This window comes from Leuresthes tenuis, unplaced genomic scaffold (assembly GCF_036924035.1).
Source record: "Leuresthes tenuis unplaced genomic scaffold, fLeuTen1.0.hap1 SCAF_23, whole genome shotgun sequence".
Classification (NCBI taxonomy): Eukaryota; Metazoa; Chordata; class Actinopteri; order Atheriniformes; family Atherinopsidae; genus Leuresthes; species Leuresthes tenuis.
Genome location: NW_027325377.1, coordinates 19,025,910 through 19,039,077, shown reverse-complemented (window position 1 = coordinate 19,039,077; position 13,168 = coordinate 19,025,910). Strand labels below are relative to the sequence as shown.

The 13,168-nt window shown below is 41.2% G+C and overlaps 1 protein-coding gene across 1 annotated transcript in view; it reads left to right on the top strand.

The window, feature by feature from the left end:
* The first annotated feature begins 653 nt into the window (after nt 1-653).
* Nucleotides 654-13,168, top strand: part of sema3aa (sema domain, immunoglobulin domain (Ig), short basic domain, secreted, (semaphorin) 3Aa) — a 33,376-nt gene continuing 20,861 nt past the window's right edge. The window contains exon 1 of the mRNA XM_072377111.1: nt 654-1,238. Within this exon, the coding sequence (XP_072233212.1) occupies nt 1,133-1,238 (106 nt within the window). The 5' untranslated portion in view covers nt 654-1,132. The remainder of the gene's footprint in view (nt 1,239-13,168) is intronic.

The following is a 13,168-nucleotide window of genomic DNA, read 5'->3' as shown; positions in this document are numbered from 1 at the left end:
AAATAAATGTTCCAATGTATTAACAAATTATAGATAGAAAGTTCTGTTGCGGCTCAGAAAACTTCCCAGCTTTTCTAGAAATGGGGTTTGTAGGTTATGGTCCATTAGAGAGGAATAGACTAAACAATATATGCTTTTGGGTGTGACTATCTTTTTTTCACGAAGTTGCTACCCTATTGATATGCTTCCCACGTCCAGTTTCAAAAAGCCAATGTGGTGATGGCTGCAATGCTTAACTCAATACTTTAAAACACTGGTCTACCATCAAGTGGCTGATGCCACTGTAGCTATATCCATTCTTTGTGTATACTCCATGGGTCACACAGAAAGTCACACATTCATATATATAACATATTATCAAAAATGACAAAGTTACCTCAGGGAAATCCTTTTGAAGATATTAGGAGGAATAAAGGAAAAGGGAAAAAATAAATAAAGCAAATAATCCTAATAAAAAGGGGGAAACGGGAACAAAAAAGTCAACACTGTAAATCCTGACCATTCACAATACTTCCTATCCACTCCACTCATCACTGCTCTCAAGTCATACCCCCCTCCCTCCATCACTCCCTCCCTCTCTCTCAGCTGCTCTCCCTCCCCTCCCCTCCCTTCCTGTGGATGGTGTAGCTCTCTCGCCGTCTGTTGGAGCTGCACACAAGGATTAGAGGGTTGCTGTGAGTGTCTGCTCAAAAGGAAGAAGCCAGAGGACAGAAAAAGATTTTTTTTAATTTATTTATGTGAAAAGGATAGACTTGTTATTGTGGATAAGATCTGTGATTCACCTTTACACAGCCTCTGCATCTCATCACAGTCAAACCAAACTGAAGCACTGCTGAGCCTTCACCTGGGGGAGCACAGATAAGCCAAGGGACTAAATTGTCTGGACCTCCACACAGGGAGCCATGTGAGCGGCACCCCACCACCAGCTTCACACTACAGAACTCCCCCAACAATCTGCACTCTGAGCTGGGGAGCACAACCAGGATTTCCCTCCACTCCCTGGAACATCTACTTTCAGAGCTCGCGTGGAGGGACTCTCCAGGCTCAGCGTACCTCAAGGGAGGACACTCATCTCGGGGTCGGGCTGTGAGTGCCCCCTGGTCTGGAGGCCAGCCAGCAGCACTCCAGCGCCATGGATTACCTGCTTGGGATTGTAGTGCTGCTGTGTGGGGCGGTGCAGCCGGGAAGAGGAGTTGAGCCCAAGCACAATGTACCCAGACTAAAGCTGTCATACAAGGGTAAGCCCATTCTCTGTTCTCCCTGACTCCAGGTTATATAGGCTCGCTATGATAGCTACTGCTTTTAACCAGAACTACTTTTATTTTTCTTGCCTGTGGGTGCTCTTTTATGCTTTTCTTTTCATCTTTTCTTTTCCATGTTGAGTTATCCCTTTTTCTTCTTCTTACACACCGAGCCCATTTCTCCCTCTGCATTTGGCTCTTCCACTCCTTCTCTCTTGGTCAGCATACAAAATCTAACTCTCTCCTTAACGTCCTCTCCCATTAACTCACTCCTTCCCTCTCACTCACTCTGCCTGTCTCCTAGAATTCACTATTCTCCTTACAAATAGTCAGATTGTTTCCATATGCTGTGGAAGGGCTCCTGCCTGAAGTTAAATGTATATATTGGCCCCTGTATCAATTTTCCCCTTGTGCTGTCCACTTCAGCTAGTACTGTACATCGCTGTTAAGTACTCTGAAAAGGTAGCAGAGCCTCTGTTTTAATGTATTCTGTCCAAAAACATTTAAAAAAAGAGGGGGGGTCTGCTTCAGTCATGACACAGAGCCATTCTTCAAGGGGCCATGCAGGTTTCTCAATTTCTCATTTCTGTATCCTAAATGGATCCAACAGTTGGAGACTTTATTTGCATTTTGATTTAACACTTGTGCATATAATTGCCTATTTGCAGGTATTACCAGAGAATGGGACAGAGCGTGTTCGTTTTTTTTTTAATTGTGCACGTGTACATTTTTTGACGTATATAGCAAACATGTTATTCTCTCTCACCCTGTGTTATTTTGAGGGGAGACTGCGGAGCGCCGGTTCTTCCTCTCCTCCTCCCTCTTTCTCTCTCTCTCCGTCTCGTCTCCTCTCTCACACCCTATACTAAATCAGGCTCTTTGTAATAGCAGACTTTTCATCTTAGCCAGAAATAACTGGCAACATTTTTGCCATATTTTGGGAATTTTTTTGACTGAAAGTATATGCCTAGAAGTGTGGTCTCTTGATTCTTTATTTTAGTCCCGTTTACCAAATCACACCCTCTGGAAATTTATGAACAAGCTGATTTGCAGCTGAAGCATGAATGTGGTTGAAAATCCCCGTATGGGTTTGATTATCGCCCGACGCTTTGGTTCTTCAGACGATTTAATCCATTCTGAGGACAAATCAAATGTTGCGCTGGAAGAAGTGGTGACTAAGATGTTTGTCACTAATCCATTCTCTATCTTTAGACGAAACGTTTAGTATAACTTATGTTTAGAGGCCTGCTATATGACATGCTTTATTCTTTAGATGGAGTGAAAGTTATAATTTTGAGGGTAGTATATTTTCCTTTATCACCCTTTCAGCTTCCAAATAAGTATGATTGCATGTGTTTCAAATCTAAAATAAAAATGTGATTGACAGTTTTGTGCGGTGGGCATATCGTGAAGATTTTAAAGCGTGATGACATACACTCAACATGTGAAGAAAATAAAGCTGGAAAGAATCAGAGCTGAACTTACCTTCTGCAAGTCATATATCCACTGGGCTCTATCATGTCAGTTCACACGAAGCAAAGTTTATAGGCATGATGAGAAAATGTCATCCTTTTTTCATGCTGGACCATCTGTTTAAAAAAGGTGAATAGAGTTCCCTCGTGCCCCCTTTTGTGATCCTCTTCACTATTTAGTCTGACAAGTGAACACATTGCTGACAACAGTGCTAGACAAGAGATATGTCATCAAGCATCAAAGTGTGCATTGACTGTACTAGTATTGAGGGATGTACATCGTCAAACTGAGAGAGCAGGTCTGCTGGGAAATAGTAGCCTGTCTCCCAATAGACATAATGTTGTTTTTAAAAAAATGTTTGCGAAAAACTATTTAGTTTGTGTGTTAAGTGTTGGCGTGTGTGTGTTTGTGAATGTTCTTGCTACGTCTCGGTGTGAGGACTCAACACCCTCTCTTGTGATTTCCTCCCCCTGGACTGTAAGTGGTGTCTCGGCGTGTGTGTTTTAGCGTGGCAAAAATGTGTCAGGCCTTGCGTGTCCTCACATAATTAGACACCTGGTTTTGTGCACATGCTTGTGCGCGAGCGCACGAATCAATTCATTTTCTAGAATGAAATGTGATCGCTGTCTGCTGTTTTCCTGCATTTTTATGCACGTGAGTGTGAGCGAACGTGGGATGTAAATGCATGAGAGGGAATCATGTGCCACTTTCTCTGTGTGTCACTGCTCGCCGTTGTCTCGTGTGTCTTGGGCCCACAGGTGTTGGATGGCTCTCTGGATATCTGTCAGGAGACAATTCTCAGTTAACACCCACATTGTTAAGGATGGTGGTGGTGTTGGGTGGGGGAGCGGGATTTGCTTTTAATGAAGGCTAAGCTGGCAGATATACAGTAGATGACGCAAAAGGAAGGGAGGCTGGTTGTTAAATTAAGTGTCACTCATCCCCTCTCCCTCTGCGAAGCTGGCATAGTAATTAAGTCAAATAAACAACAAGGAGGAATCCTCCTGGGAAGGACAGTCAAACAAGCAAATCTCCAGAGTGGGGCCCTGAAGTGGGGCGATCACATTCGGATTCCCAGGACAGACAACAGCTTGCAGGGTCTGTGATTTGGGCCAGTCAGATAAACACAGAGCATGCAGGCAGAGCGTCACCTCATCTCATCCAAGAGTCCCATGAAATCGTTCTCAAATGAGAGCTGATGACAACCCCCCAAGGGACTGATCATCACATAGAAGTGAGCGATTTTCTGAAAAGGACAGGCAAACCACTGCAGAGTGAGCAGTTTGCGATGGAGAGCGACTGAGAAATGGAGACAGGTAGATAAAATTACCTCTCAAGCGACGGCTGGCAGAGGAGAGTAAATGATTTCCCAGTGGGGTCAGTTAGACAGTCGACTAAAAGGTTGCTGCTTCATCGGGGACAGAGTGATGATCACAAGAGTTAATGATTTTCTCTTCTCCTTGAGACTAAAATAACTTTTCTCACATTGGCTAATAAGATTGAGGTATAAGGAAGAAATAGAGTAAGACTTGTGTTTAGTGACCGGTATTTTGCCAACTATGTGAACAACCAATGAAAAAATGTATGTTGTGTAATCAGATCTGCATCAAAGGATCAATCCAGTCATACTGAAACCATCACTTTAGCTTTCACCCATTGATCTCTCACACTTAAAACTCACACCTAAAACTACTAACACTGCATGCATACCAGCACACAATCACATTCCTGAACACAATCTATGCACAGCATACTTGTAAGCAGCCATCAGGAGTAACACTGACCCCTAAAGGTCAACAGAGGCACATACAGCTCACAGTATTACAAACAGTGAAGAGGGTCATGTGAGAAACTGTAAAACGTGACCCTGTTTGAGTGCATAACAAGAAGTCAGAGAACAGTATTTAAAAACGTAAAAAAAAAAGTTAATAGTTACCCTGTCTGTGAGTAATCATGATGCCCTGTTGTATGAACTCTTCATGTCATCACAGCTCACTCTTGATGGGTGGAACTGAGGAGGAAAGACAGAGTAAAACTGGGAAAGAATCAAGGAATATGAAATTGGCCTTCAAAATAGATAGTTGGTATGGAACCACACTTAGAAGAGTCTGGCCTGAGCCCATAATAAGCCTGTGTGTGTGTGTGTATGTGGGCGTGTCTACTTTTCTATAAAAATATGTGCATTAGATATGTTTGTGGGTATTTACATGCATGTTGTTTAGTGTTTCTATGTTTTTTTTTCAAATCATTCTTTGATAAGTGCATTAGCATCTTAGTGCCGTGCTTGTCTCTGCTGTATCTGTCCGCTCTGCGGGCTGCGGCTGACAGAGCGGATGTAGATAATTACAAGGTGTTCTCACAACGCACCAACTTTGGAGATGTCTGCCTCCATCTCACCCCCTCTTTCTTTCTCATAGTTCTTTTCTTCCTCTCCCTCCTCCCTCTCGTGTGGCTCAGTCGCTTCTCAAGGAACGTCAACACCGCAAACCCTAAGTGCAATCTTCAAGCAGACTGTGTGTGTCTTCTTTTCCTGTCCTTTTGATTGCAGTTCAGTTGATACATATCTTTTTTTTTGTCTATCCTTCTTTTCAACTCTATGTGGAGGACACCCACACACTAAACTACCCTCATATTTGCTCCCACACAGAAACATTCCAAAACATGTAGTAAAAACCAATGTTTTGCCGTATCCTCCTTTTCAGATATGCCCCCATGTTGAACTTGAATTTCCTCCATTTCCTTGCTCTGACTTACAAACCTAACCACAGAGTTTGTTAAGCTCCCACCACCCTAGTCCACAAGTTGAAAGATGGTAGAATTGAATGAATGTGAGCGTATTTGTGCTAACACCCGTTGCCTCACAGATAGTTATGCAATGACAAAGCTCCACTTGCAAAATAAAAGGCCAATTTATCAAGGCTATTAAATCTGCCACTTGTTTTCATTGCAAACTGCGGCTCAAGTGTATTAATGTTACCCTTCGTGTAATGAATTGTGTTTGGAATGCAACACATTCCACTGTTATACCCTGCTATTTGCTTTGGATACTAGTTTAAACAAAGATGATCAAAATGATCAGAGCTCAAATACCACAGAACGAGGCAGTGTCAGAGCAGTTGATTTTCAGCGATTACTGTGTGTGTTTATGTTCAATGTACATTTTTGTCTGTGTGTACGTAAGCGTTGTACGAAATTGCACATACGAAAAATATCCTGTGTCTTTGCATCTGTGTTTGGGACTTGAGGCTTGAGTTACAACATGGTGCAGATTGCAGAATCGCGGGTATGAATGGGTCCTGCCACCTGCTAAGTCTTGTCAGTCAGATGGAGAAAGGGTGCAACGTTCGATCTGAGCAGAGTCGTGTTACAAATGAGCGGGACATCTCTGTAGAGAGACGAAAGGAAGAACTGATAGAACAACAGACAAAGAAAGTGGACAGGCAGAAAGTAGCGAATATTTTTTTCCCATAGTTTTTGGGAAAACAAGATTGACTATTACTGGTGCGACTAAGGATTGGCAGCAATTTATTATAATTAGAGACAGCGTGAGTGGTTTTAATCTAACTCCACCAATTTTACTGTTAAAAACCACAATAAGATCAACTTTGCATATCATTGCTTTAAAAATTCTGCAATTTAGGACTCAATTTGCTGAAATGTTTTCCTGTTATAGATCACAGAAGTAGCTTGATATACAATGTGGGAGAAATGTGATTTTATTCATTAAGGTTTTCTAGTGCAAATGCATTTGATGAGATGCACACTATAGTAATGTATTTTGCAAGCAATTGTAACCCAAGATCCTCAAATAATGTCATACACAGCTGAGATGGGTGTTTTTGTCTATGGGTTTGTCTTCAAGTGGCTCTTTTGTTTCAATGTGTTTGCTGTCACACTTTTCCTGGGATACATTGAGATCTGGAGCCTTGCCTCATTAATTTGTAATAGAATGGCAGAGCTGACATTCAGCTACACCATACAGCTGACAGGCTGCACTAACAGGCGCTGGCTCCAGACATCACCACGATAACCACAGCCTGGTTCCTCTCAAAGTTCATCCATCAAACTGCCTAGTGATACCACTATCTTCCTATCTCTGCAAGAGTGATATTATGATTTGCAAGTGTGTGTGTGTTTATGCACACACACACAGTCCATTTTGCCGGTTTGTTGTGTCCAAAAAGGGTAATTTTATCTGCATACAAAAGCAAATTCGCATGTGTCTGTGCCTGTGTGTGTTTTCCTTAGAGTGAACAAGAACCAGAGAGACTCTACATCCTGGTTATAACATGCGCATTTAGCGGTTTGTGAGTGGGCTATCTGCGGCAGGCACAGCCAGGCCTCGAGCCGTCTGTGGTCACAGCGCTGGTCTGTGGTCCAGCCGTCCAATGACAGGAGGAGACACACACTAATGAAACGGTTCCATATTCGACCTCCTTTGTTGTGTGAGAGCATTTTTCATGTGCGCTCATGTTTCCGCCCCAGTGTGCTGTCATTATCCATGATTTCAAGTTTTTGTTGCCTTTATCTTTTAGTCTGCTGCTGTCTGCTTTTCTTATCCTGTCTAATCTCCTAGTTCAGCATGCTTTTTATTCTGTATCCCTCTGCACTCTATCTTTCTGTCTTTTTCTCTGTAGGGGAAATAGGAATGTTGTGAGTTCACAACAAAGTCCTGCATTAGGGTTGAGAAAAATGAATGAATAATGGCAATGATTTTTACAGTAATGGCTGAAAAATAGGAAAATCATGTTAAATTGAAACTGTGTGCCCAGTAATATCATTGCTGCTTTAACATATCTACATATTGTAGTAGTTGTTAACCAACAACAAAGTTTTGAATTGAATCACACATAGAAGCTCTTCAGTTGTAGCATTAATGGCAACACTAGCACTGTGAGGCAGCACGTTTCCTGTCAGAGCTGTCGCTCGGCCGCACCTGAATGACAACTCCAGTGGCCCAGGTTGTGTTGTGTAGATCGTCACCATGGAAACCAACCCACACCTGCTACTGTGCTTACAAAGAGAGAAACAGAGAGGGGAGGTGAACTTTTGAGGCGTGTGTGGGTATCCTTGAGCTTAAGATAATATTTGAACACTTTGTCAGGCAAAGCTCTCAGCAAATTTCCATGGAGCGGCTGTCTGGTCTTTTCTCCTGACACCTGTGTTTGTGGCCGTGGCTGTCACGGGAGTGGCAAAATGTATTCTACACCACACAAAGAGGAAAAAGGAGAAAGCATTAGAAGGACTAACCAAACCCCTGGACATATTGCAGTACTGTGTGTTTGGTTTCTGAAGCAAGCCTGAAAGATGTTCAATTGGCTGCCCGAGTTCCTCTAAAGCTGCCATTTTCTTTTCCACAGTTTTTTTTCTTGCACATCAGTGTTGTAGCTCTTTAGTAATTTTGCAGACCTACATGCTCTAACAGACCACAACATCTGAAACAGGTTATAAGCTAGTAAAACATGTGATTCAAATGATGTTTTTATATATTGAAAACTCCTCTGCTTGTTGAGCGTTCGTTGTAAATGTGAGCAAGAAAACACTTTTCAAAAGAGCTGCATTATTCTAATGGAATATTATGTATCTGTTGAATCTCAGTCAAGTGTTTTCTGCAGCAAGGCTTTTATATTTCAAGTCACTCAAACACACACTCAGGCAGCCACACATACACACATTCAGATAAACATAATTTAATGCCCTGTCGCCTTTCTTTCATGCAGGTTCATTATTCTGCTATTGCGTGGCATGTAGGCGGCTAAAATGCCTGCCTGTTTGGAGAATGGGGGAGTGAAGGGTACTCCATAGACAATTGCACTTGAATTTTGAATGTAGCTTCTTTTTTTCTCTCTCTCTCTCTCTCTCTAGCATAAGTTTTCTGAGACAAGAGACAGATTAGTTTCCATAATGGAGGATGAGAGAGGGATTAATGGTAATTTATGTGAATGAATTTCACATATTTGCCATTTTTAGGCCATATCCTTACATATCCTTTGATGTGAATTTGAAAACAATGAGGTATGAGAATCCCTGGTCAAAAGCTGTGGCACAGTGAACAGATTAGACAGTTGAATATCTCTAAGAGGTGTTAAATGAAAGACAATACACTCATTTTAACATTTTACACAGTATCAGTGGGTAGTATTTTTTTTTCTTAAATGTACAATTACAGAGTGCAAAAGAGATTTAAGTTCCTGCATGCCATTAACCAAACTCTAAGACTTCTGTTTATATTCATCATTCAGAAAGGCCAGGTGAAGTAACCCTCAAAGCTTTATAAATACCCTGACTCCATGAACCTCCTTCCCACAGTTAGCAGTCCTAGACTCCTCGAAGCAGCTGCCTCTCACTGTGAAAATTAAAATTAGTGATGCCGACAAAGCAGGAGACAGCTATAAGGGGATAGCAAAGCATTTTCACGTTGAGAAAACTGGCCATAGGATTGATAAACGGACGTCTAAGCCCTAGTGTGAGTGCATACGGCTACAAAGATTTAGCAGACTCTGAAAGGGTGTAGAATTACAAATATGACAGTCTGTCATATTTCCTGTGTCCTCAACACAACTAGCATTTTAAGTTTGTCAATGAACATCTCAACAAGCCTGGTGCATTTTTATACAAGTTCTGGGTTTTGATGACATTAAAATAAAGCATTCTGGCTACAAGTATGGAGAACCAACAAGCAATGTAAAAGCTTCAGGATAGAACACCTTTTCAACTCAAATCGGTAACACTCTGGGCATGTGTTGCAGCCAGTGTCAAACGGAAGAGAATGGCTTCTACAACATGATTTTGATCCTAAACAAAATTCACAGTTGACAGCCTCAACAGGCACAAACTGAAGGTTTTGCTGCTATCTTCAAGTGTATCGTTCTGTAATTATGATTAGATTATAACTGATAGACAGATTTCAACAGAGCAGTGAATGCAAGATGGCTCAAAGATCTAATAGATACAACAACATTTTGTGAGAGGAATGCACAAAAATCCCCAGAAACAACAACTGAAATTTCAAAACCTGTTACGAGCTGGGATACTAACCAAATACAGGATGTCGATTTTAAACAATTGTTATTTTGGCCTCTTGGAATTCAGGTCACCACTTACTCACTTTCTCAACCCAACTATTTTTATTGACAGGTATTTTGACCAGGATGTCCAGACTTTTGGATATAGTATACCACATGTGTCAGTGTTTAGTTAGCTATGACTATATGAGTAATGGCATTTTTAATGCCAATGAACAAACTGAACCGAAACACAGATCTCACAGAATCTTGCAAATGAAGGTGTGATGATATTTTTGCATCTGTGGGATGGTGTGTGTATGTGTGTGTGAGCACATGCATGTGCTTGCATGTCTGTCCGCAGCTGTTCACATAGACCATTGTGCCTTCAGGTTATATGTGTGAAAGTCAAAATGTGCGGGTGAAAGAAAGCAGACAGAGGATGTGTGTAATGGGAGAAAGTGGGAAGCAGAGACTGAACAGAGTGTGGGTGTGTGTGTGTGCATGTGTGTCTAAAGTGTGTTGAATACATATGCACACATAAGTAGATGTGTTTAAATATATCTGTTCGTTTGGTGGGTAGTGTAAGCAGACTGTGTGTGGTAAAGGGGCACGTGGCATGGGTATGAACACACATTCATGAGAGGAGTTGTGTGTCTGTCGGTGTGTGTTGGGGGGTCCGGGGCCAGAGACTATGTTAGAGGTGAAAGCTGCTGAGTGCGCTCACTGTTCTACAAGTTTATGCTGTATAAGCGAAAATGCTTATTGGGTTGAAGCTTAGATTGTGAAGACCTGCATGCGTGTGTATGTGTGTGTATTCAGGGAGAACTAGTCTGGTGTTCACATTGAAGTCAATATTAATATATGCATGTAGGTCTAAGGGTTTGGTAGTTGTTTGCATTTTAAAAATCGCTTTGTGAATTCATATTGAACCTCCTTTCCCTTCCCTTTGTGTATTTGTGTATATGCTCTATGTTTTCACTAAATGTGTGTATGCATGTCCTCTGCTTGGTTACTATATTTTGTATGAGCTGCGCTGCACGCTCTCTTGTGCTCCCATTTCCAAACGAGCGTGTCTGTGTTTAGGTTGGAGGTCCTTAGGTGCTCACGCCCCAGTTCCTCTCATTTTCCAAACCACAGTAGATCCCAGCCCAGATAAAGCCTCTCTGTGTGATTTTGTCTGCACAGGCCACCTTGTCTTTGTCAAAGATCGCCACATGTTGAGAGATGTGTGTCTGATATTTCTTCCTTTTTCAAATTTTTTTTTTCTTTGGCCCATTTAAAGGAAACCCTTCTTGACAGACCTCATATTGGACCAGCTGCTGGTTTCAGCTTTCAGATCATAAAGGTCATTGCATAAATATCCAAAATGGCAGAGAATAGAAGTCGCGAAAGAGGAAACTTCTCCTTGTCATCTGGTTTGTTCATTTTCTGTTGCTCGATTGTCGTTATGTCTCAGTGTCCTTTTGATTTTAACAGAATCTATTTTTCCCAAAATTATTTACTTTTCATTCCATTCCCATCTCTATGTCCAGGCTGGCTTTCTGCCACATTCATTCAACTTCTTCATTGCTGAAACATAAGGAGACCTCCTGGCGTTCTGTCGACTGGAAAACACATTTCCTTACTTTACTTCTTGGACTAATTTCCTGTGCCTGCTGCGTCACATCTCATTCGTAAACTGAGAACAGAGGGGTATGTGATTGGCTGCCACTTAATGACAAAACGATTCTGAAGATACCTCTTAAAGTCCAACTTGCAGTTTAGAAACCTCTTAAACTTAAAATGTGGGAACATGTAGCAAGATCTAGTTTATATACATATGTATATATATATATATGCATTGCATGAGGGAGAACAGCAAAGCTCGAAAAAGTTATGATGCTGAAGACATTGAAAATGACACCATATGAGAGACCACAACCTCATATGAGCTTGATAGATATTAAAGACACCAATTTGTGTTGATCAGAGTTATATTTCTTTGTAGTGTGATGAGAACAAGAAGAGAACTAAGCCGTTTCGCATTTGAGTTACCAACCTTAGCTGCATGCACTGAACTATCTGATGGCTATCTTGTACTGTTCTGCCAGCTTCTAGATCCCATCTGGAAATCCATAAAATCTTCAGGTACATATTCATGTTAGTTATTACAGAAGTGTCAAGTCTGATTCTTCGCCTGTACAAAATACAACCAAGCAGGAATTATAGTATTGTTGGTTCCTGTAATTCAGAAAAACTACAGACTCAGTTTCTGCAACTTACTCTAAGATGATTTTCACAGTGATCAAAATGAAAATCTCAAAAAACAAAACAAAAAAAAACAGTCAACTTGAGCACAACATAACTTTATCGTATGTAAAATAACCGAAAAAACAAAAAACTAAAATTTCCAGAATGTTTGCCTTTATAACTCATGAACAACATTCATTGTTTAGAAGCTTTTGATAAAACACAGTTCTAAAAAAGTACATACTTGTGAATAAGTCAGGATGCAAGTTTTACTTACACATTGAATTCATTGTCATCATATTCTGAGCCTTGCAGAGTATCTTTCCAGAGGTAGTATATAAATGTGATTGCCAGAATGTCAGTGTGGAAAGAATGGTCTGAGTAGAATAGATACCTACACATACCAAAACCCACACACATACGCTCAACCCATCTGTGGTACAGTAGAAATACTCACACAAACTTCCAACCACAGACCTCCATTCATGCCCACATCCACCCACTCCATTTCCTTTGCCTCAAACCGAAATACAACTGACATAGATGAGCTGCAACCATCTTTATTAGGTGACAACCATTCCTTCTCACAGCCCATGTCCACCCCACTTGTACTCGTACTCAGAGAGGGTTGACATACTATTTCCTCCAACCTCCCCTTCCATCAGTTCTTTATTTTATGTGGACACAGATGTCCAAGATCTTACACACTGTGAGTGGGCGCAGATGGCTCCTATAGCAGCCCGTCAATCAGAGCTTTGTAGGCAGAGCAAGGAGATCACAGTCCCTCTGGACTGCACACTTGTATGTGTATGAGTGTGTTTTTGTGTATGGTTCTGCTTGTTTCTATATCATGCACCCATGTGTGTCTGTGCTATGTGTTGACACTGATGATGATGGATGATGTTGTCTGATCTGAGGCTTATGCATCAGTGTACTTTACCTGTGGCACACATTGAAAGCACATGTTGTGTAGTCAGAACACCAACAAATTCAATTCAGTTTTACATAGTCACAAATCAAACATTTCTGCTGTTATTAAAACATTATAGTTTAGGACAATCTAGACTGTATTAGCAAAATTACTGGCTGACGGCACATTTTTTTTATTTTGTATTTTTCTTTTGCAAGAACTGATCTTACACAGTTGTAAAGTATTCTTAATTTTGACTACATGTTGCATTAAATGCAATTGCTCAGCTTTTATTGTCCCCAATGAAA